The following is a 22,832-nucleotide window of genomic DNA, read 5'->3' as shown; positions in this document are numbered from 1 at the left end:
AGCAGCACCGACAGCCACCAAAGTTTTTTTCTCTCGCTAAGTACAAGTTCCTTTCCCTCCTCCAGCCTGCACTCTAACAAACAAAATCCGTCGTGTCGCCTCCACTTGGTATAAAGATGCAGCTATGGGGTATTAAAAAAACGGGAGTGCGACCATACAATGGCTAATGTGAAAGGCATGTAGCATTCGTCTATTGCCATGGCATTTGCATGCTGGGAGGGAGGGAGATGAATACGTGTCTTGTCCCATACAATTGTGGTCTTCCATATCACCCAAATTCCCGCGCCTTCCGCGCTAGCACCCGTACATTGTCCAGAAAACCCTCAATCAACTCCTGGTAGCGGTGCGGCGCCCCGCTCATGGCTTTCGCCCCTTGGTCAAGCACAATTGCAGAAGCCAGTTCGATTTCGAGTTCGTGCTCCTTCTCCATCTTCTGGGTACTCTACCGATGGTGTCAGCGTGCACACAGCACTTACAGAATAGTCAGCAGCCTTACCGATGGACCTGGTGTTGATAGTGTGACCTGTGTCAGGTCAATTTGATAATGTCCTTGAGTATAGCTCAAGCGGTCTTTTTGCCTCTCCGACGTCTTGTCGTTTTGAGTAGGCCCTAGCCGCTCCAGCTCTTCCACAGGGCCATCCCAGTTCATTTCAAGATTGATACTGAGTCGACAGTCCATAGGGCTGTTTGGCATGTGGATATCAATATCCGCTACTCTGGCTTTGATGATTTTGTTGAGAACCTGACCTGTCTTTTGGTCATATGTTACTCTAGCTTTGGCGTTTCTGACGCGAGATCCTAGCCTGGACCTCACACATCCCGGCAGACGATTTTGCAGGTCGGGAGGCAATTCAAAGTATCGGTCAACTTCGCGACGGTGTTTGTAATGCACTTGAACGCGACCAGCCCCGTTCGGGGCGCGTGGGTCTGTCTGGATGACTATCTGGTTCAGGAAGTCGTTGAATGCTTTGTGGTGCGCCTATAACATGTTAGTCGATCCCCGGGTATTTTCAAGCCGATTGAAATGATGAATCCATATTCAGTGGAAGTGGGTTGACGCTTACCTCTGTCATGCTGCTTTTGAACGCGACTCTGCCCGTGTCATGAAGAACGCACTCTGTGTCTAATAATCTATCCACACGATAGTTTGTGTCCTTGTCGATGAGCGTACCAAGTTTTGCTTCAATCTCGAATTGGATGCCCCGGCTCGTAATCTCCTTGATGTCTGGGTTATTCACAACGTGGATAAAGACAAAATCAGCCACCGTTTTTGATATCTCCTCATACGGCTTTACACCGGTTATACTAGCTTCCCAAGGCCCCAGAATGTCCTGTGGTCCAGCTTCCACGACTGCAGGTGCCGGTTTCGAAGCTGTAGATGTTGATGTGCGTGCTGCCTCAGGGGAAGCATGTCGACTGGATCTGTCGGCCTTGCTACCTCCATCTACTTTCCCATTTATGTGCGAGTGTATGCGCTTCTGAAGGACGAAGTTGGCCTGGTTGGGCATCTTGCCGCCGAGTGAGTGGGCACTCTGGGCCCAGATAGGCGGCTGCGCTCGTGAGATGCGCTTTTTCCTCGGAGCAGACTGGGCTGGTGTAGTTTGGCTGTTGCCTATATGAGCGCCATTTAGCTCACCCGGTGGTGGCCGCGCTTCCTTGTGCTCTAGCTCCTTGGGGCTGAGGTTCCGGTCATCCAGCTTGCGTTTCGCGGGAGTGACGGCGCGATCCAAGTCTACTATGACTGTTTGAGATATCGGGAGAGATTTTTTCTCCATATCAACTGGAGATGCCATCGCACGGTCTGAATTGCTAGCAATGGAGGCTACTCGGGTCCGAGGGCTAATGGATAAGCTAGGCTCTCGAGAATGGAGAGACTTGGAGCGCTGGTGAGGATCCGATACTGGTGATTCTTGATGACCTGGGCCTGACACCCGGCGCAAAGTTGCATTAGCTGATGCAGGTGACTGCGGTTGAGGACCATTCCCTAGACTTGCCACTCTTTGCTGGTATGGACTAGGCGGGTGTGTGAAGCTCCCCGGTAGGCCTGGCGCAGGTCGAGCACTGGTCGTTTGCGGCGGGCCGAGAGGTGTGGGAGGTTGTGAAGGTTGCCGGTACTCAATACTCGGGCGTGAAGCCTGAACGGGACTACCGTGAGCATGTGGCGGACCGAAATGCTGTTGGCTATGGGCAGAGGTTGGTGTTGGTGTAGACTGTGTAGATTGTGATCGTTGGTGCAAATATTGTTGTGATGGGCCCGCAGCCGTGCTGATTGGGGGTGTTTGTGGGACTTGGTGCTGTTGCACATAGCCTCCAGACGAGTGTGCACCGTCCCTCTGTGCATAGACGTCTTGGCTTTGCGATTGTTGGGCGTAGTGGCCAGGGGGGTAATGATGCCGTTGGTTAGGACTGGTCATCTCTTGAACTACTTGGGTGGCAGGGAATGGATATCCTGTCGAGCCTCCAGGGGCATTGGTCGGAGTCGGTGTAGGTCGGTACGGCGACTGCGCCGGCACCGGCATGCCTCCAGGAGATCGCGCATCGTGAAAAGGGCCTGAGTGATGAGGAAGAGACTGCGACGCACGTGGCGGGTATTGTACGGGTGAAGTTTGGTATGGCGATGGCGGGGGGTACGCACTCGGTGGTTGCTGGTGAGGATGTCGAGGATAATCTTGACCTATCGGCTTGCCGGGAGATGGATGAGGCGGCTGTTGACCGTACTCTCGATATCCATACTGGGCTGGACTTTGGGCTGGGCGGCTTTGATGCTGTTGCTGAGGCGTAGGGGGGGCTTTCGGCGGACCGCGTTCGCCATTGTCAGAAGTGTTAAGCACAGAACGCAGATCCATAATGGGCAGTCTGACCGATCCCGTAGGATTATTTGGTGTTGGGTTCGTGTTGGTCGCGGACGGCGCTCAGGGGGAGAGATATCAGATGGATTGGGCAGAGTTGTCGACACAAGCTGCAGTCATCGGACAATGTCTCTGCCAGAGCACACACCAATCGATTGCGAAAAGGTATCGAGCGGAGATTAAAAGCTCATCGGGCGCGCAAACGATGCGATCGTGGTCGGCGTATCGCATTCGCAAGTGGACATTGTCACGCCGTCGCGGGACAAGCAAGTTGTTGACCCAATGTCCGATGTGCGAAAAGACGTGGCGTGGACGCGGGGAGTAGAACAAAGCTGAAGGCAGCAGGCGGAGCAGACGCAGTGAGCTGTCGCAGTGGCTGAGACGGGGGAGGTGAAATCAAAACTGTCTAGTTAATCTCCGACTGCAACATGGCGGCTGGCGAGGCTTCTCGATCGAAATGGTGCTGTGATGGGCTGGCGCGGGACCCTAATGATGGATGTATGAATGGCATGAATGAGGTGAGGACACATGGGAGGAGTCAGGCAAATGTGTGAATGCGCCAGACGAGCCACTCAACGAGACACTTTTTTTTTGAGTTGTGCTATTCGACCAACGTCCACCGGGGCGGCGCATTTGGCTCCTTGACCCACTATTTGCCGAGTTGGTACAAATTGAGTGGTTGTTGTCTCCGGACGGCGCACAGGGCCAACAGGCCAGCAGACCACTTGAGCAGTCTATCAACTGTTATTCCCTTGACGGACGGTTGAGTTGTCCCACGTTTCCAAGCCCATTTGACCTAGGCCTCATCTTTCCAGGTCACATCCGGCCGATACAGCACAGGAAAGGCTAAATAAAGTCATTCTACTTTGGCGTCAAGATTGGTTCCGTAAGACTCTGCCTGCCTACTTAGGTACGTACCCAGTCCACATCATGTTTCTCAACGACACTTGAGGTCATAAATCTGCTCATCGATCACTTCGAGGACCCCCCCACAGGAAAGCATACTTACAGACCTAGACACACTAATGGCAGGCAATGAATGGATAAACTTAACCGTCGGCTCTCCTCGTTGGGCCATCTTCCAGCTAAGTGTGCTGCACCAGAGGGGGGATAACCCAGGCGGTTTGAAATCCAGGATAAAAATATATATGCTGCCCTCACTTTGATGCCTTGTTCAGTGCTCTGCGTAGTAACTACTCGTCTGCCGGAAAATATTGATTGATCGATCTGAGTCTTAAAAGTCTTAATCTGGAGATTACTGTAGTAGAATTGTCACGTGACAAGTCACCTGTATTCCAGTTACGTGTCAGGCGGGACGTTTCTTGCTTAGCCTGCAGGTGGTCTGTGCGTACTCAAGGCAGAGCTGTGCCTGACGTGGATCTTATCCCGGAAGATGTTGACTTGCGCAAAACGCCACTTGCTTCTCGTCGAGACATTCCTCCTCCATTCTCATCCTCAGCAACATCACCTCAACTCTCTTCTCTAGTCCCGATTCTGCTTCCACTTCCGTTGGCGCAACCCGGCATCGCTTGCCTTGCGAGTCGCTCTACCTCACCCTTCTGTTTTGTACTACCTGCACCGTCACCATCCCAGCTCTCTCCCTACCCGCCCGAAAGCTCCCTGGTATCTCTACCCTCGCGAGATCATCATGCCTGGCCTTGTATCGGCCACCGGAGTGCTGGCCTTCCTTGCCGATGAGGAGCCTGAACTCAAGGTTTTTGCCTTGCAGACTTTGAACGATGACATCGACACTGTATGGACCGAGGTGGCCGGCGCCCTGAACCAAATGTAAGTTGCTATCCTTGCCATCCGTCAAGCCATGAAGTTTGGCGGAGCAGTTGCATCAATTGAGGACAAGCTCTAATGCTTTCTTTTTGCTTGGATAGCGAGGCATTATATGAAGATGAGTCTTTCCCTGAACGACAGCTCGCCGCTCTTGTCCTCGCCAAGGTGTATTACCATCTTCAAGCATACAATGACAGCATGGTTTTCGCTTTGGCTGCTGGAGACCTCTTCAAGCTGGACTCGCCCGGCGAGTTTGAAGAGACTATCATCTCCAAATGCGTTGATCAGTATATTGCTACCACCGCTGCAAAGAACTCCAAACCACGCGCTTCGAAGAAGACCGATCTCCCGGAACTCACAACAACCTTCTCCAATGCCTCTGACAGTGCTGTCATGTCCCCAACCACGCCATTCTCCCACACGACCTTGCCCCCCAAGTCGCTCCTTTCGCGTACCTCACTCGACAACACTATACTCGACGCCACTTTTCAGCCTGTAGTCAAGCAGGGCAGGTCCGGTTCCATCGCCGAGCTGCCCAACCGGGACATTGAAGACTCCTTGCAGCGCGTGATCGAGCGTCTGTTTGCAAGCTGCTTGAAACAAGGCCGATACAGGCAAGTTGTTGGTATTGCCGTTGAAGCCAGGAATCTTGAAGTTTTGAGGCGCGTAATTAAGCAGGCAAGTGAAGACGAAAAGAACGCCAGGTCCAAGTCACAGGATGGACTCCAAGGCCCAGCCGAGGAACTCATGGAGTACACGCTTGGTATCTGCATGGACATCGTGCAGGAGCGAAGCTTCCGCACCGAGATTTTGCAACTAATTCTTGATCTCCTGAACGACATACCCAATCCAGATTACTTTGCCATTGCGAGATGCGTTGTCTACCTCAATTCGGACGATGAGGCTTCACGCATGCTCCGTACTTTAGTGTCTAATGGTGACCGTACCTCTATCGCCAACGCTTATCAAATAGCGTTCGATTTGCACGATAATGGCACACAAGAATTTCTAGGCAGGGTACTCGCATCTTTACCGGCTGCGAAACCTAGAAAGGAGGAGGTTGAAGCCTCGGATGAAACCGCAGAAAACAAGCCTCTTTTGGACAATCAACAGGGAGACCCCGAAGAAGACTTGCCTGAAGGCGAGGCCAAAGCTTACCGGAACATCCGGTCAATTCTTGACGGATCAAAGACTATTCGTTTAAACCTTGAGTTCCTGTACCGCAATAACCACACCGATCTTAGCATTCTGAACAAGGTACGCGATAGCCTCGAGGGACGCAACTCGATTTTCCATACCGCTGTCACCTTTTGCAATGCATTCATGAACCAAGGGACAACAAATGACAAATTCTTCCGGGATAATTTAGAATGGCTAGGTAAGGCTGTTAACTGGTCAAAATTCACCGCCACGGCAGCACTTGGAGTCATTCATCGAGGTAATTTGTCACAGTCCAGAAAGCTTCTTGAGCCATATTTGCCTCGGCAGGGAGGACTTAGCAGCGGCTCGATCTTTAGCCAAGGCGGTGCCTTATATGCCTATGGTCTTATCCACGCCAACCACGGCGCCGATGCGTTGGACTACCTTAAAGCCCAGTTCAGTCAAGCTGAAGAGGAAGTCGTTCAGCATGGCGGCGCTCTTGGACTTGGTATTGCCGGCATGGCCACAGGGGATATGGAGATCTTTGACAAGCTTAAAAACATTCTGTTCCAAGACTCAGCACTCAACGGTGAGGCCGTTGGTCTGGCAATGGGTCTCATCATGCTAGGAACTGGCAATGTGAAGGCTCTGGAGGTCATGATCACGTATGCTCACGAGACAACACACGAGAAGATTGTTCGCGGTGTTGCTCTGGGCATGGCGCTCATTATGTTTGGCCGACAAGAAGGAGCAGATGTTTTAGTCGAAGGTCTTCTCAACGACCCGGATCCTACACTTCGATATGGTGGTATCATGACAGTGGCCTTGGCCTACTGCGGAACCGGAAGCAACAAAGCCATCCGAAAGCTTCTTCACACTGCTGTCAGCGATGTGAATGATGATGTTCGTCGAATCGCCGTCATGAGTTTGGGCTTTATCCTCTTCCGTAAGCCAGGCAGCGTTCCTCGAATGGTTGAGCTGCTCTCTGAGTCGTATAACCCTCATGTCCGCTATGGATCCGCCATGGCTCTCGGTATTTCTTGCGCCGGAACTGGCCTCGATGAGGCTATTGACCTTCTCGAGCCAATGATGAAGGATCCCACCGACTTTGTTCGACAGGGAGCCCTCATCGCCCTCTCGATGATCATGGTACAACAGAACGATGTTATGAACCCCAAGGTCTCCTCTATTCGCAAAACACTCAAGAAGGTTGTCGGTGACCGCCACGAAGATGCCATGACCAAGTTTGGCGCTGCCCTCGCTCTTGGTATTATTGACGCTGGTGGTCGCAACTGCACCATCGGCCTCCAAACGCAGACTGGTAATCTCAATATGGCCGGAATAGTTGGAATGGCCGTGTTTACTCAGTATTGGTACTGGTTCCCCTTCACGCACTTCCTTTCTCTGAGCTTCTCTCCTACAGCCATCATTGGCCTTGACCATGACCTAGAGATGCCCGACATTAAATTCCACTGCGCCACCCGACAGAGCCTGTTCGACTATCCGCCAGAGCAAGAAGTCAAGGTTGAGGAGGGTCCTGCCATGATTGCTACGGCGATTTTGTCAACAACAGCCCAAGCCAAGCGTCGAGCCCAGAAGAAAGAGCGTGCTCAGCGACGTGAGAGTATGGATCTTGATACTGCACCTGCCAAGGGTGTTGAGAAGATGGATGTAGATGAGGAGAAGAAAGAGTATTCCAAGGACAAGAAGGACACGGATGATAAAGACATTGCTTCTGCCGAAACCAAGAAAAAACCGGAGAAGGAGAAGGTCGGCTATGATATTGAGAATATGAGTCGTGTTCTGCCGGGACAACTGAAGTATGTCAGCTTTCTAGCCGGGCGATACAAGCCAGTCAAAAAGGTAATGATTACTTCATCCTTCGATGCGATATTCAATTTGATTAATTTTGCTAACTCCGGGCACAGCCTACTGGTGGCCCGCTACTGCTCGACGATACCAAACCCGAGGAGCCCAAATCACTCATTGAAGAGAAACTCAAGAAGGTCACTACCGAGCGTGCTCCGGTGGCAGGTCAGGGCCGAAGTGGCGCGGGCGGCCGATCCGGTAGACCGACCACGACTTTGTTGGACGGCCTTGTTGACCCAACACGCGCGGCAGGCAGCAGCCAAGTGATGGGTCAGCTTCTTCGTGGCCAAGGATCGTTTTTGGGTGACCCGCAGACGCCCAGCGGAAACACTGGAATCGGCGCAGGAGCTGCAGCCGCGGCTGGTGTACTGACTGCCGTCGATGAGGATGGAGAAGGGGATGAGGAGGCGCCAACACCTGGTGAATTTGAGTACTTCACAGATGGTGAGGACAATGAAGATTAAAAGAAGCATTTTGCGTGATAGTTGTGCCCCGTTGAGCGCAACTGAATTGCAATAGCAGTGTATTTAATATGTACCACTACGGACAGAGACTCAGGACAGACTTCAGTCAGGGATGCTTTTCGCATACCGTGGCTGAGCAAGAAGCTGTTACCGGGGAAGTATTTGAACCGATAGATGTAACAAATGCCATTTGTCTTTCATTCTCTCCTTTTCAGAACCGTTCGTTCTTTCGTAGTAAGCAGTCCATGTAAAGGATGCCATGAGAAGAAGTTGCCCGCAGGCAGCAACTCCCTAGCCAAGAAAACATCAGGTCCTTGAACTAACTACCCTGGGGCAAAGCAGCCCACTGACGCTGGCTGCACTAACCATTAGGAATCTGTGGCTCCAGAATGCAAAGGGACGAGGACCGGTCAGGTTGGTTCACTCAATATTAATTACTACAACACACTAATGTTATGCGACGCTCAATGCAGCCGCCTCCAAGTCCTATTGTATTCGCTAACACACAGTTCCAGAATGCCTTCAGATGATGCGTATACAGCCACAGTTCGCCAGATGGATGTAAATTATCCACGTTCGCCATCCCCAGAACAAAAAAAAAACAGTTCTGTCTTCTGCTAAATCACTTTTCTTGTGCGCTGTTGCCATTGGCAGTTGCCCGAGAGCAATCAGTACAGACCTGTACTCTGTGCCAAGCTGTGGCTAGATTACCACGGAAGTTCCAGGTTGCGGCGTGGCTTTCCGGTTGTGTGTTGTAGGCATCATCGGTTGCCTTGACCAGAACTGTGGTACACCGCTTCTGGCCGCTGTCTGGAGTCTTGCTATTCGCAGCAGCAGTCACCGGATCGTCGGGTCTGCCTCCGTGTTTTTCTTTAAATGTATCCAGCGGCACACTTCCTTCAAATACCCATCGCTTCCAGGCCCATGCCCCATGGCCCTGGCAGGGCGATGGCATGCCATTTTTGGACACGCAATCAGGCAGAAGATACGCTTGAGTCCACGAGCCGCCACCATCCAACGAAACATCCACACGGATGATAGATCTACCGCCACCAGAGAATGCGTATCCGCTCATGCTAATTTCTTGTTGGGGAGGATTCTGCGACGTGACTGCCTGGTCCTGATCGTTTTTCAAGACATTGGGCTCTATTTTTGAGTCAAGCCACTTGCCCAGCTTCAAAGTAGTGATGGCACTTTGGACCGGTAATTCTTGAATGGCAGGAGCTGCATCCCAGTCGACTTTGGTCTGGTTTGGGCCGAAGCACTTGTAGTCCTTGCGTTGCCATTGGCTTGTGCTCTCTTCGTCGCTAAGGGTAATATGATTCAGCCATTTGACAGATCTAGCGGCAACGTGGCCTGGGACAATGGCTCTTAGAGGAAACCCATGATCTCGAGGTAGCGGTTTATCATTCATGCTGTATGCCAATAGGACATCTCCCTGTGGATCAATGGCCTTCTTGATAGGAATGGATGCACCGTAGGCTTCCAGGCCCATGAACTGGACGTGTTGTGTTTCGCTCGAACCACTCATGGCTTCCGAAAGGTCAAATCCAGCGTCGGCCAGCACGTCTGAAAGAAGAACACCTTCCCAGGAGGCGTTGGAAATAGCGCCAGATGTCCATGGCAGGCCATTCGTTTGTCTTCCAGAATCATCACTCATGTGCTTGCGACGATTACCAGAGCATTGCAAAACGGCAGTGACCTTGCGGCTGGGAAACCTTGTTTTCAGTTCCCGCAGTGTGTATTCCTTCATGGTTCCATCGAGAAGCTCGACTGTCAATCGATAGTCATCCGACTTGGAGTCCTCGATGGTGGGAACCCACATGTGGTTACGCACGTAGAAGAGCTCGTTGGGTGTCAGGAATTGCGCGCTGAGCGCTTCTGATGGCGTTTCAGCATTTCGAGGCTTGGCTGTCCGTGTAATAAGCGATGGGTGCCGCTCCGGGTCATTTTCGAAAGGATCCTCGATTTGGTCTTGCGCAGGCTTGCCATTGACAAGATCGGCTTGGTCAACATAACCAATTAGATATTGGGACAGGATATCGTAAACGTATTGATTCTTGTGGATTGTAAAAATATTCCAATAAGGGTCTATGGATCCTCCGGCAGCGCGCAGAATGACCTGGCCACCAGGATGAGCGGGTATCCAATCCGTTATGTCGTAGACCTTGTCACCGTATATGACCCATGGATGGTCCGAGTCGGCCCCATGCTTACGGACTTCAGCTATACGAAAGCGTGGCAGGTCGGGATCCCGGTTGTCGGAGGGATTCTCTGGAGCTGGAGCTGGCTCGGGCTTAAAGGAAGAGGATGAAGCCGGGGGTGACGATGCATAATGGGCATCCAAGGTGGTGGGGGACGAGGGATAGACACAGAGAGCAAGAGAGAGCAAACCGAGACTAGCAATGGCAGCCGCGATCTGAGAACGGGGCCGAACCGAATGCCGTACCGCCGACACCCGCGAGGCCGGGCCGCCGCTGTGACGCCCGGCCTCCGCACTTCTCGGGACAGAAGAGGAGAAGGCGCGTCGATGGACTGCGGTTGGAAAAAAGTCTGCCGTTGGCCGTGGGTGGGAAATGTGAAGACGAAACAGCCGTTGAGATATACAGCGGTGGTGTCGTGGATTCATGGCTGGAACGTTGGATCCGCGTTGGCGGCAACGGTGGTGGCGATGGAATGGTGCCGACGAAAACCCAGTTCAGTCAGAGATGGGAGCTCAGAAGAATACTGCTGCGAACGGACGGCTTGTAGGAAAAGACTCGTCGGGACTGTTGGAGGAGCAGCTGTGACGAACTGAGCTGGATGGCAAGCACCAGCCAGCAGGTTCTTGGGCCAGGCGCACAGCTTCCAGAAGCACAACCCGTGCCCAGAAGTCGATCTTTAAAGGCAACTCAATTCCATGGATCAGAGAACCATGAGATTGAATGCCTTTAACCAACTGGGATTTTGTTGAGGTGCCAAGAGAAAGAATATGCCAGGAGGCACAATGGCGAAGTCTGCGTCCTCGCGTCTTGCGACGATGCAGTCGCAAAGCGGTTTGCTGTACTCGGTATGAAGTACGGATGGTATGCGCTCCGTTTGTGGTAGGCAAAATGCGGGAGGCCCTGGGCGTAAAGGCGATTCGATAAAAAAAAAACTGTGGAAGAAAGGGGGAATCAAGATTGCAGTCGAGGCGACTTAAGGCGGTACAAAGCGAAAAACGTGGGCAAGGGTAAGTGGATGAGTTTGGGATTTACAGACAAGGAAGCCACGATGGACCCAGGCGCTGGTCGGCACAAGTGCTTTCAATCGTTTACCCCGGACTCGGTAGTCGGTAAGCTACCAGACTCCATGCAAATGTTGCCAGTCGAGAACCTTGGACGTTGATTCTGCTGTGCGTGCAGCTGAGCACAGAACATGGAAACACCCAACACACGACGACGCGACACCGTTGGTTGCCGTGCTGTCTTGGCTCGACGTCAGGCGCGAGAGGTCAGGTGAACACTGTGTCGGTTAACCACGGCGGATTTGGCCACCACCTCTGGCCTGCACACGGCGGCAACACAGCCCTCTCTTCAACTTGGCCTACGCGTGCTCCGTATGTATTCCACTGTCCAGCGTGCCTGGACATTGCCAGTGCCCGCCATATTATCGTCCCAGCATTGAATTCTCCAACAGTCAGTGGACACGAACCGTTGAATTCTCCGTACTAGCCAAAGAGTGCGCCTGGGACAACGGCGTGTCTACTTCCGGTTGGGACTTGACCAAGCCATGCAGCCAGGTGGGCGACTGCCGCCTTATGCTAACATTGAACATTGAAGCAGCCCGGCAGTAGGGCAATACGGCAGACAAGGAAACATCCTGAGGCGATGCAAAAACTACGAATCGCTTCGGATCGCTCCAAGAATTTCTGATACGACGTGATCCCATTGGCTGTAAAGCGATATCCAAATAGCCTACGGCGCTAACCATTGGCTGGAGTCACAGGCCATTCCGTTCCAGCCAGTGGTAGGATTGCTTCCTGATGGGCTGCGCAGCTAACATTGAATTGGGTAGAGCTACAGTGGGTGCATGTTGCATCGTAAATCAACTAGTATATCAACCGTTGCCAAGGATCACGGCCGGCCCATCATGCCCCGGACAAGTTGAGTCTGGTGCAAAACTCGATTTCAGGCCACCCCTTTCTGCCTTGGACACTTGCTTGTATTAAGCACTTACCTAAACTGCTCGGTGCACAACGTCAAACCTCAAGGCTGCCAATCGAGTACGCCAAACTGGCACGCATTACGGTTTCTGTTATAATCGTTTTATTATGCTTTCTGGATACTCTAAACTCGAGTAACGATTGCTAGAATGATGCCTGGTAAAACATGTTCTTTTGATATTAGTTTTATCTCTAGTGAAGCTAGTATAGTAAAGATTAGTACATACAAAGCTTCTCAGGTAATTAATGGATCGATGAGGAACTCTTCAAGAGTTTAAGCTCCGCTTACTTCGGCAACGTGCGTGGCGAAAAGTTGGATTGTCCTTGTATACCAGCCTCGATAAAAGAGTTCCCAAGGAAGATGGTCGATACGCCCATCACGGTATAATCAAGTCATCAACTTGAACCCTCTCAAAGAAACTGATATGCCCAAAGCCAACCCAATACTGAGCCAGCCGATTCGGCCCAATGAGCAGGAGCTGACTTTCAATATACTTGTCTGCATGGCCGGCGTGGACGCCAATACCGTCAGCGATTGGTTCTAACAGCGGTGGCATCTCCCAATATACTGGGTTGCACGCCTTCAAAGACTCTTGATCCATTTGCTTACCTTGAATAAACCCTGTTGCAGCAACGTGTCCCTTGCTCTTCACCACCCTAGCCCCCGCGAAAGGAGGGTCTGTAGCCACCCCTACGTAACCTCCGGGGCCAAGATCATCAGAGACAAAAGTGTACTCACCCCGCGGCACGTTGGGATCGCCCGTCAATTTGATTGCTTCAAGACGGCCACGATACATGTGGGCTTCCCTCCTTCGCCTTTCCCAGGCTTCGTCCGTCTCGTCAGCGTCTCGCACCAGGCCAAGCTCGGCATCAGTGACATGAGGGTCGTCAGGTTGGTTAATGAGCAGGAATTCACACCCATGGCCACTATAATCGCCAACCCATATACCTCGCCATGGCTTTGTCGACGTCGGTGTATATAGGACCGGGTCAAGAGTCGAGTACGTGATGACTTCTTCACCAATGTGGACACCCATAGCACCAGCAGCTAGCATGACGTTGTCTGCATCGGTTAATCCATTCAGAACCTGCACCATGCCTGTAAAGCTACCAGCCTGGCCGCCTATGAGGCTCGGCGGCGGTGGCGTTCCTGGCATTTGCATCCACTGCCGAATACGGAAGGTCTGATCAGAGACCTCACCTCGAGACCTGGGCCGATCATCTTGCGACAGGTCGATGACAGCTTGACCAGATCTTGCGCCAGACACGTGGTGACGAGCTGGGATGGTTGGTGGCGGCCAAACATGATCATAAGGGTAGTCAGCAGCGAGTTTCTCATCCGCCTTTTCAGGGTCTAATGGCCGGGTGAGTAAGAAGTTACTGAACATCGGATCTGAACGATTTCCACGCGCCATAGGTTTTTCGGAAGCAAAGCGGTTAGCGCCCTGCCTGACAGAAAAATTTCCGGTCTTCTGCCTGTCTTGGGCATCAAACTGCAGAACAGGCTTATCAAGATGCAGCTTGACTTGTGGCTCGAAACCATGAATAATAACCTGGCTGTCCGTTGGCCAATGTTCGAAGGTGTTCCTATTGCTTACGGCTACCAATTGGTAGCCTTCTATACAACCTCTCCGTGGGTCGAAGCGCACGACGATTAGTTTGCCCGTTAAATCTCTATCACAGAACCAGATTTTATACTTCGGTAGAAACCATACGGGATCATGTGCAATATAAAGCTCCCGGAAGCTGCTGCAAGGGCCGGGGTTGGTCAATGTTAATCCCGGCACATTGTGCTGGATGCATCGAAGCCAATGGATGTCCGATATGGCTTGTCTATGAAGCTTCCGACAAGTGGCGGCAACGGAGGGCAGATCTGTGGCAGACAGGTGTGATAGAATGCAATCGATTAACTCTGGAGGCAAATTGCAGAGAGAGGATGTGTTTGAATCCCTATTTGAACTTTGTCTTGAGCGGGAAGCACTTTCGACCGCTTTCTCTGACAATAATAGATGCTTGCCTGTGGCGAAACGTCAGCTGACTCATTTCTTGCATTAAAAAACCCGTGCCATCTGATAAAATGATAAAGCTGTTCAATCCGAGCCAAGTAGACTACTTGATCGCAAACTTGGACGTCGCTAACTGGGACTTAGAGGATGAGGCTCCGGCTGTAAGACAGCCAAGGTTGGTGTATAATTGCTATTAGAGAGGCATACACACACCACAAAATAGAGCTATCAGCCGCATGAAAATCAACAGTACAGACCCAGAGATAAATTTTGGCAATTCTGTGTCTTAACGTCGACGATAAACCCAGGGGCAAAGCAAGGAATTGAACAGAAATGGGCATACCTGCGAATGTGGTCTCATGGTGGTCTCCGCCACTGGCAGTGCTAATTTGGCCTGACATTTTCCTCAAAATGCGTTGTCGGTAATGATTGACTTCATTCGGCATGCTCTCAAGCAGGACCAGGTTAGTTTCGTTTTCCGCGTTGATACGACCGTAGTTCGAAGGCGATGTAGTGGCTGAAGTAGGCACAATAGGCAGAAGGTCACGGATTTGGTTGTCAGGTAAGCCTGGCAAATCCCGTGCAGGAGGTGAATTAGGAGTGGGTGAGGGAGCCTGGCGCTTCGGAGGCCGCTGATGAGAAGACGATGGATCTGAAGTTGTAGTCGACTCTGTCCGAGAATCATGAGCTGGCTCCGCAGAACGCTTTTTTCTAGAGGCTGCGAAGCCAGCCATTTCGCGGATATATCACAGCAGGTCGAAGGAGAGGTACACGAGGCAAAGTCGAACAGGCCGCCGTGCTGTGTGATATAGATTCAATTCTGATGTGGCGTTTCTGAGTTGGAGAGCTCTGAAGAATTGTGCATTCAAAAGAGGAAAGAAGTTTACGGAGTCCCCAAGTGATGTGGATATTCGGCGGGCTAGTCAAAAATGCAAGGCACGAGCTTGATATATTGTTGTAGTAACACTTGCAAGTGCCACTCGCTGTTTTGGACGGTGTCTGTTGTCTGAGATGCAGTTTTTGTGGCGAGACTCGGGGTTGTACGCCAAGTGCTGCACAATTCTAAGCTCAGCCAGGATCACCAGCACACCCGTGGGGGGGAGTGTATGAGCAAAAATGGGACAGCGGAATCCTTGCGGCAGTCAATGGGAAGCGGTAGGTGACAGTGAGACTGAGGTTGAAAGTTCTTGTTTTGGCCCGTGTTGGTAATTAGTTGGTCTGGTTGGGTGAGAGTACTCTCGTAGTCAACTTAGTCGACCAGTCCCCGGTGCCGCTCTCAGATGACAAAAGGCCCATAGATCCGCTCCAGCGCCCGCCATGGGATGGAGCTGATGGATCGGATGGGCGCGGTCAGCCTACCAGCTTCTCAACGGGAAAGCCAGGGCCTGATGGTAACCTGGTTTGACGGCGGCTATAAAAGGGTTCCGGGCCAGACACAAGGTGTGGAATAAGTACCGCGCTCTGCTTGGGCTTCCTTTGTTTCGGCTTTGATGTGTGTCGTAACTGGGACGCTGTGGGGAGTAAGCCGTGGTGTTGTGCCGTGCCGTGATTCCGTGGTTCCGTGCAAGGCGATGCGAAAATTCCTGGCCTGGCATGCCCGCAAAGGAGGAATCACTAGGCACTCAACAGTTTACATAAACATGAGTGCAGCACAGCATTTTGGTGTGTACCTGCCGCAACTAGTCGAGTGGCAAATTTGAGGCAAGAGCGACCAACCAGTAGACACGGTTGCACCATTGATGGCTTAACCACCTAAGTAGGCAGCAGTCACGCAGCGGTGCGCACCTAGTAGGTACCTAGGTACCTAGTAGGTGCCACTTTGTAGTTTACCTACTCCAGAGTTGCTCGCAACATATCTCTTCAACAAGACCAACAGACTAGACGTTTGCTAACTGTGCATCTATACCTGAACCACACAGCTTCCGAGGTCGACGACACTAGCTGGCACTTAGAGCTCCCAAAGTTCGGGGCACCAGATACCCGCTCCAAGTGGGTAAGTGGGCTCAAAGTTCGAGAACTCGTTACACGACTCGAGACCTCCTCGGCTATGTGGAACTCGTGAAAACATTGAAACCTCAACCTCACTACACTAGCTTCGACGACATTGGAGTCCTCCTAATCTAGGAGATCCTGATGGAGGACTAGCAATGCCTCGATTTCAAATGCTAATATGTCTTCCAGATTTTCTCGGCCAGTTCGTACCAAAGATCGCATCCTTGCATTGAACCAAATCTACAGTTGGAGAGACTACGGAGTACACAAATATCGATGCATACATCAAGCACCAAAGACGATGACTATGTGTGTACATCGGCAGCGTCGAATGATTCGAAGACTTATGACCCTTCCCCCCCACTATAGAAGAACCAGGAGATGCAACTTCTAGGGCGGAGACCAGGACGCATCTCCCCCAAGATTAACCGTACCCGGCGTTGACTATTATTAGCCTGGCTAGGCTGCAGGCAAACGCCTCGCCCATGTTCTTCTCAAGGTCAATTTGACCGAGAGACCACTAGCTAAAGTGGACCTGTCAGGAATACTACTAGGTCGTTTAAGACCCCGACTTCACAGTATGTATGCTTGCTGTTGTCTAGCCATGCTACCAGACATAATAAGGACCTTTGTCAAGTCACGGAACATTCCGATTCTTTTACAGGTCACCATTAGCTTTGTTTACAAAGTGAGCTATGATCTCTGGTTAGATTTAAGAGCTGTTCTGCATGCCAGCCCCCGATGGAAAGCGCTTTTCCCACAGGAAACTTTCAGAAGTCCTGATAAATGCGCGCTTATATATTCCGTACTGCCCGCCTCGGCATTGCCTCTCTCAGCTCTTCTTTCAAATGGCAACACAGTGACAAAGACATGGAGGGCTGTTTACATCGACGACGATACTTCGGTAGCATCACTTTGTACCACGCGCAGTGACTAGCTCCTTGGGTGGCTTTGAAATGAAAGCTCCTGAGGCTTTTCCCATTCTCTGCTGAGCCGACCAAATGCTCCCATGGCCCACAATCCCCTCAATTGAAGAAATTTAGGCGGCGCCAGCTTCGCGCACGGAGCATCATGGCATCTTGTCTCGCTTCTTATGCCCTTCAATGTTACCTGCTAGAGTTGACGTGGTAATCACAGGGATCGGGCTTAAACACAGTGCTTGGCTAGCGCCAGGATGCTGCGTCTTCAGGCGGGAAAAACGTCCGATCACCACATGTCCAAACAGGCATGCGTGAAATATTTACAGAACAAGCTGGGCAGGTGGGCTTCTCGTCTGAATGCAAAGGAATTCTCTCCCAGTGTCTGTGTTTGTCGCAGTCGGGCTTTACGACACCCAAGGTACAGACGGACTCTCTCCACTCCGAGTCCAACGGCACCAGATAGAGAGAACCTGGGGGCTCCTGTCAGGAAAAGGGGAAAACATCACCCACTAATGCGACTGTGCATGCAACTGTCCGATTATCTATACACCACGCCCTCCCTCGCTTGAAGCTTCTTCCTCCTTTGTGTCCCACATGCAGAACAAGGTACCGGAGCTGTTTCCGAGGATTCGCAAAGTACACCACCACCTGCAGGAGTCTGCCCAATTCAGCAAGCCAGCTAGTTACTTGCGTACACACATGCTGTGCGTGTGCAATGCAACTTCTGGCTTTTATTGCCACGAGCTTTCACCAACTTTCATATCTGTACATATTCCAAATACACTTATGTGGTTTGTCTGGACGCCTCCAAACTCGGCTAGTCGAGCCCATTGCTCAACAGGCCCAGCATCACCAACCCATGGCAGCATACGTCGAGCGACTCCGTTTCTGGATTTGTGGAAAGCACATGCAGTGACAATATACCCACGAACAGAGCACGCTGTTGTATCAGAACTTCTTGGTCCTGCTGCCAATGGTACCAGATCAGCTACTACATAGGTACTTGGCAGTTAAGCTCAAGCCAGGCCTTGTCTGTCATGCCTGGCCAATATGATGACCAGCCATCCAAATACTCTATAGTTGCCATTGCACTGTGTCCGCTTTTAGTTATTGAAGAGAGGATGGGTGGCTCCGGGACCCTACCAATCACTTTTGAAGATCTACCGAGCCAGCTGCTCTTCTTGCAGATTGATCGAATGCTCCCAACATCCTTGACAGACTGGCCCCTGGCACCTGTCCAGCTCCACTGCAAACTTCTTACTCCTCACCTCACTTCCGGCCGGAAGTGAGCATACACCGACTTCAGAATCTCGAATCCCGTCAGAGAGTGTTCAAAAAGGGGGCGTAGGAAAGCGGCTATCCATCGACAGGTGAAAACTTCATACAGCATGCTTAATGGACACGGGGCTCACAGGAGCAGAATATATGCATGTGTAAAATGCTTGCATACCGCTAGCGGGCTTATCGCAGCGAGCATACATAGTATTCTTCTTCTTCGACTGTCCGCGAACCTAGATTTACTCTTCACATTGTTCGGTTATGCATGAAAGAACAGGCCATGTCACTGTCCTTGCTCTAATGACAAGAATTACGGTATCATGGCCTTCTCAACCAGCCGGCAGGCCCGGCAAACCTCGGCCGAAGCACCTGAAGATGGTCAGAACTGGGGCTTTTCGCATGGCGGATGACGGAAGACACGAACATCCGCAGGTCCCCGATTTTGAAGACACGGCGTCTGTACATATGCAGGTCCTTTTTTTTTCTCTCATGTGGCAGGTTCTTTATGGCTTGGGGTCGTGTCCTGGCAATATCCGAACAGTGTGGTTCCATTACTCGCTAGGTCGCATCGGCATTCGCGCAGGCCCAACGTGTGGTGGGCTTCATCTCGGTTGTCACCAACCTGATTTAGACTTGGGTACCTTGCTTCTCGAAGACTATTCTACAGCTTGTTCGGTCTTGGATAGATGTGCGGAATCTGCCTCGGGCTAATGCAATACTATGGACATGGTACTCCGTATCGAGTTTTAGTTTTGCCAAGCCAGCTGCTCGTCATGGCGGGAGGGAACCGCGCATGTTTTATGAAGTGATGTCACCGCTCCGCGCAGCAAAGCGAGCCTTCCGCACTCGTACAATTTGGCTTGTTACTATCGAATCCATAGTGAGTGCCAAGGCTAACTGGTGCATGTCGAAAAGTTCCTGGACAGTTCACAATCATCTGACCCAAACGGTCAAGTAAGCAACCAAATAACTACTTGGAGTACCAAGTCGGTGGGTGCTCCGGTGCCTTGGTGCCTTTGGAAGAGAGACAGAAACCCCACTGGCTTCTGTACCTACAAGAGGCCAGTACATGAATGTAATGTCTGGTACGGAGTACGCATCTTGATTACGCTTCAACTGCGTCACCACTACGCGGGACTATTATCAGATGGATTGTGGTGGTGGCCCTTCCCCCTCCCCCTTCTTCGATCGGTGTAACAGCGCGTCTCAGTCCCAGCCACGGCGTTCCGTGTTGGCGGTCGGCCTTCCTATTCTAGCCTCGCCCGTTCTTCGTCTTCATATGTACATTTTTGCGCCGCCGCCGCTGCGACAGGGTCAACTGGCCCTTTGTCGACTTTCTGCGGCTCTTGGCTGCGCCCATTGTATGTATAACTGACAGGGCCCCGTATTAACAAACAGAGTTTCAAAGTACGCGGGATCTGCATCCCGGTACCCGCGGTCAGCCACAACCTCCAACCCTCCCAGGCCGTGAGCCGGCGCGGATCCCGATTTTGCTGGTTCGAGCTTACAAACACAGACACAGACGCAGACGCGGACGCGGAATCCTTTAGCAGATCGCGCATATCCTTGCTCTTGCCCAACCAGGGAGATCCTTGCTAGAGGCGAGGAGAGACTTTGACGTTGGACGAGGTGAAAAAGGCTCGCCGTGTTTCTGTTTGCCGTTTTTTGCTTGCGGGGATTTTGTTGTCAATCATGGCCTCGTTTTTCCCGCTCATCTCCGAGATCTTGCCTATGATCATGCCCGCCGCCACGCATGTGACGCGGGCTGGGGATCTGGAGCCCAAGCGTCCTACTGTTGAAGGTCCCGTTACTGTCAGAGCTGCCATTGTGGACAAGTGCGATAGAATGTCTGCTACAGGTTAGTGACACATCGCATGTCTCATGCCCACCTGCGAGAGCATGATGCTATATTTGGCCCTGTCATTGTAACATTCGCACATACATAGTCCTCACGGTTCGACCACAGTCCGAAACTCCAGTCCACCACAACAGCGAACAAGGTTTGTGTCCAGAACTTCACTCCCCCCCCCTTTTTTTTCCCTGCCGGGCTTGAGGCTTGCAGCTAAGATCTGTGCCGCCGTTGGCTCGCCGTCCTGGCATGTCGGCATAGGCCAAGTTTCCATTACTAACATGAAATGCACACGCCTGCAGATGCAATCATGTACACTGTCTCGGGGACGGGTTGTCTGACAGTGAATGAGGGCTTTGAGTCGGAGCTGAGAAAACATGACTTGGGCGCTGGAGACTTTGCTTTCATCCCCGCCTGGACCGAGCATCAGGTTGTGAACGGGAGCCATGTAGATCTTGTGTGTGTCGTCATACATGGCGGGCCGCGTCCAGTTGGTGCTACTTTGGACGGTTGGGGAGGCGACGAAACCACACCGGGCAAATAAAGGCAGTAGTTCGATGTGCATCTGGCATCATCTTTGGTAGGTAAATTCGAGGGCTGGCTATGCTTGATCTACTCCCGTCTCCGTTGCCATATCGTCTTCTATACCGTTCCCAACTAACAAGTCAGTCAATGCGGGTTTTGAATAAGCTCGACAACTCTCTCGCGCTCACGCCTCCGGTCAAACACCTGGGCGTGGTCCAAGCGAGGAAACACGACAACTTGCACGTCGTCGGCAGCACACTCTCTGCTGCCTTCAATGTCCTCGGAAGCTGCTGGGACACCCGTCATATCCGGCCTGCTCGTTAAATACCGTGCAACTTCTGCCGTGTTCACAATCAAGTCCCGTCCGGACAAGCACACCGCGACCCTCTGAGTGCCCTGGGAATCATGCCGCCTTGTCTGTGGGGTATGCTCTGATACTAGATCCTCCTTCCATATGATGTTTTCTCTCCAGAAGAAATGCCTGCCGAGGCAGAGGGCTACTCCCAGGTCGGTGCCGGCAAAGTACCAAAGCTGCCATTCGTTTGCCCGCTGCGGCGTCCGTCGTGTGAAGTTGTAGGCGACGTTCGGCAAGTGAAGAAGAATTGTCACGGGGTCAATGAGGGTGATGGACTGGATTCTTCTTCTCAATTGCGGTGACCGCAGCATGTGAGTCGTGGGAACTGACCCGTATGAATGAGACACCAACGTGAACCTCTCCCAGCCCTGGTGGTGGTCCAGAATTCGCATCACCATGGTCAACAGTTCGTCTTTTCGAGGAGGCGGGTCCGTGAGTCGAAAGGAAATGGGAAGCATCTCTGGCACAATGATGCCTGTGTCATGGTTTGAAGCGCGGGAGGCACGCAATTGTATTATGAACCACACGTACGTCCATAGTCCTATCCCGATTCCGTGCCAGAAAATAATACATCGTTTGTTCCCACCGTTTGTGGTGTGCGGCAGAAACCAGTAGCTCAGCTCGGGTACTGTCGAGCGATGCTTGGCAAACAGCTCTTGTGGGCGAGGGGGAAACGTCCTCCGTGCAACACGAAATGTCCTGGCGTAATAACGAAACCCGTGCCGGGCCAATACGTAGTGTGTGGCCTGGTCGACTAGGAACACGATGAAATACCATAGTAGACATCTGTACGCAGTAGCGATGCCGTCCAGTGTGAGACGAAGACTCTTGGCTGGCCCGCATCCCTCGCCTAGGGGGTGACCAAGTCGTTCTTCCGTCAGCGCGACGTAGTCGTTGATCTCGCTCCAGATGTCCTGGTCAATAGATGCCGGGTCGTTGTTTTTCACTTGGGTGTCGAAAAACGCCCAGAGGAAGAATTCGCGCAGGTTGTCTCGACGAATGTCTTCCAACTCGGCACCGAGGAACCACCCGCGCAAGTATTCGTTCACATGAGGCGTATTGGCCATGCACTTGTCGAATAAGCGTCTCCGTTCAGCATGCGATAAAGGAGCCGGGTGCATTGCGGTGCATTGCAATCTCCGCTTGTGCGGTGTGTAAATCAAGGTGAAGAACAAGGTTTCTGCTACTAGTAACAAGGCCGGGACGACGGTGGCCAAGCTATGCCACGGCAAATCTCTCTTTAGAACGTTGTAGAGTAGAATGACGACGTAAAGAGCCGGAAGATATCGAAATAAAAGTATGGAAATGCGAATAAGTAGAAACTCGCCCAAAGATGTGCCAATCATAACGATCCGCTTTGGTCTGTCCGTTTACTGCAACCATATATTTAACCCCGGCGCTGGAAATCCGATTGGGGATGATATTGTGTTGCCTTTGAATTGATGAAATACCCCCAGATCATAGGAGTGTTATTTGTGTTTGGAGAGATGCCCCCGGTCACTAGCCGTCATGGTCGCTGGATATTGGGGATCATCAGGCTGATATGATCATTTCTCGACTAGCTCTTTTGGTCTTTCGATGGCGCCGGCAGAGAGGCACGAAAAGCTCAAGATTCCA

At 51.8% G+C, this 22,832-nt stretch overlaps 6 protein-coding genes across 6 annotated transcripts; 2 read left to right on the top strand and 4 right to left on the bottom strand.

Moving 5' to 3' along the window:
* Positions 1-268: 268 nt before the first annotated feature.
* MAA_06863 (mRNA capping enzyme, beta subunit, structural domain protein) lies at positions 269-2,846 on the bottom strand (the record flags this gene model as incomplete). The annotated part of the gene is made up of 3 exons (XM_007824861.1): positions 269-442; positions 497-979; positions 1,065-2,846. 3 exons carry the CDS (start codon positions 2,844-2,846, stop codon positions 269-271), a joined length of 2,439 nt encoding a protein of 812 aa, XP_007823052.1.
* A 1,651-nt stretch (positions 2,847-4,497) lies between these two features.
* MAA_06862 (26S proteasome regulatory complex, non-ATPase subcomplex, Rpn2/Psmd1 subunit) lies at positions 4,498-8,107 on the top strand (the record flags this gene model as incomplete). The annotated part of the gene is made up of 3 exons (XM_007824860.1): positions 4,498-4,637; positions 4,736-7,637; positions 7,703-8,107. 3 exons carry the CDS (start codon positions 4,498-4,500, stop codon positions 8,105-8,107), a joined length of 3,447 nt encoding a protein of 1,148 aa, XP_007823051.1.
* Positions 8,108-8,729: 622 nt separating this feature from the next.
* On the bottom strand, positions 8,730-10,736 carry MAA_06861 (Sulfite oxidase; the record flags this gene model as incomplete). The annotated part of the gene is made up of 1 exon (XM_007824859.1): positions 8,730-10,736. The coding sequence occupies one exon, from the start codon at positions 10,734-10,736 to the stop codon at positions 8,730-8,732; it is 2,007 nt and encodes a 668-aa protein (XP_007823050.1).
* A 1,931-nt stretch (positions 10,737-12,667) lies between these two features.
* On the bottom strand, positions 12,668-15,030 carry MAA_06860 (F-box domain protein; the record flags this gene model as incomplete). Its single annotated transcript, XM_007824858.2, has 2 exons — positions 12,668-14,307; positions 14,640-15,030. 2 exons carry the CDS (start codon positions 15,028-15,030, stop codon positions 12,668-12,670), a joined length of 2,031 nt encoding a protein of 676 aa, XP_007823049.2.
* A 5,148-nt stretch (positions 15,031-20,178) lies between these two features.
* Positions 20,179-20,349, top strand: MAA_11277 (uncharacterized protein; the record flags this gene model as incomplete). Its single annotated transcript, XM_011413257.1, has 1 exon — positions 20,179-20,349. One exon carries the CDS (start codon positions 20,179-20,181, stop codon positions 20,347-20,349), a length of 171 nt encoding a protein of 56 aa, XP_011411559.1.
* Positions 20,350-21,004: 655 nt separating this feature from the next.
* On the bottom strand, positions 21,005-22,336 carry MAA_06859 (alpha beta hydrolase fold family; the record flags this gene model as incomplete). The annotated part of the gene is made up of 1 exon (XM_007824857.1): positions 21,005-22,336. One exon carries the CDS (start codon positions 22,334-22,336, stop codon positions 21,005-21,007), a length of 1,332 nt encoding a protein of 443 aa, XP_007823048.1.
* Between the last annotated feature and the right edge of the window lie 496 nt (positions 22,337-22,832).

The sequence above is a fragment of the Metarhizium robertsii genome (genome assembly GCF_000187425.2).
Source record: "Metarhizium robertsii ARSEF 23 chromosome Unknown MAA_Scf_5, whole genome shotgun sequence".
NCBI classification, from domain to species: Eukaryota; Fungi; Ascomycota; class Sordariomycetes; order Hypocreales; family Clavicipitaceae; genus Metarhizium; species Metarhizium robertsii.
This window is presented reverse-complemented; position numbering and strand designations above follow the sequence as displayed.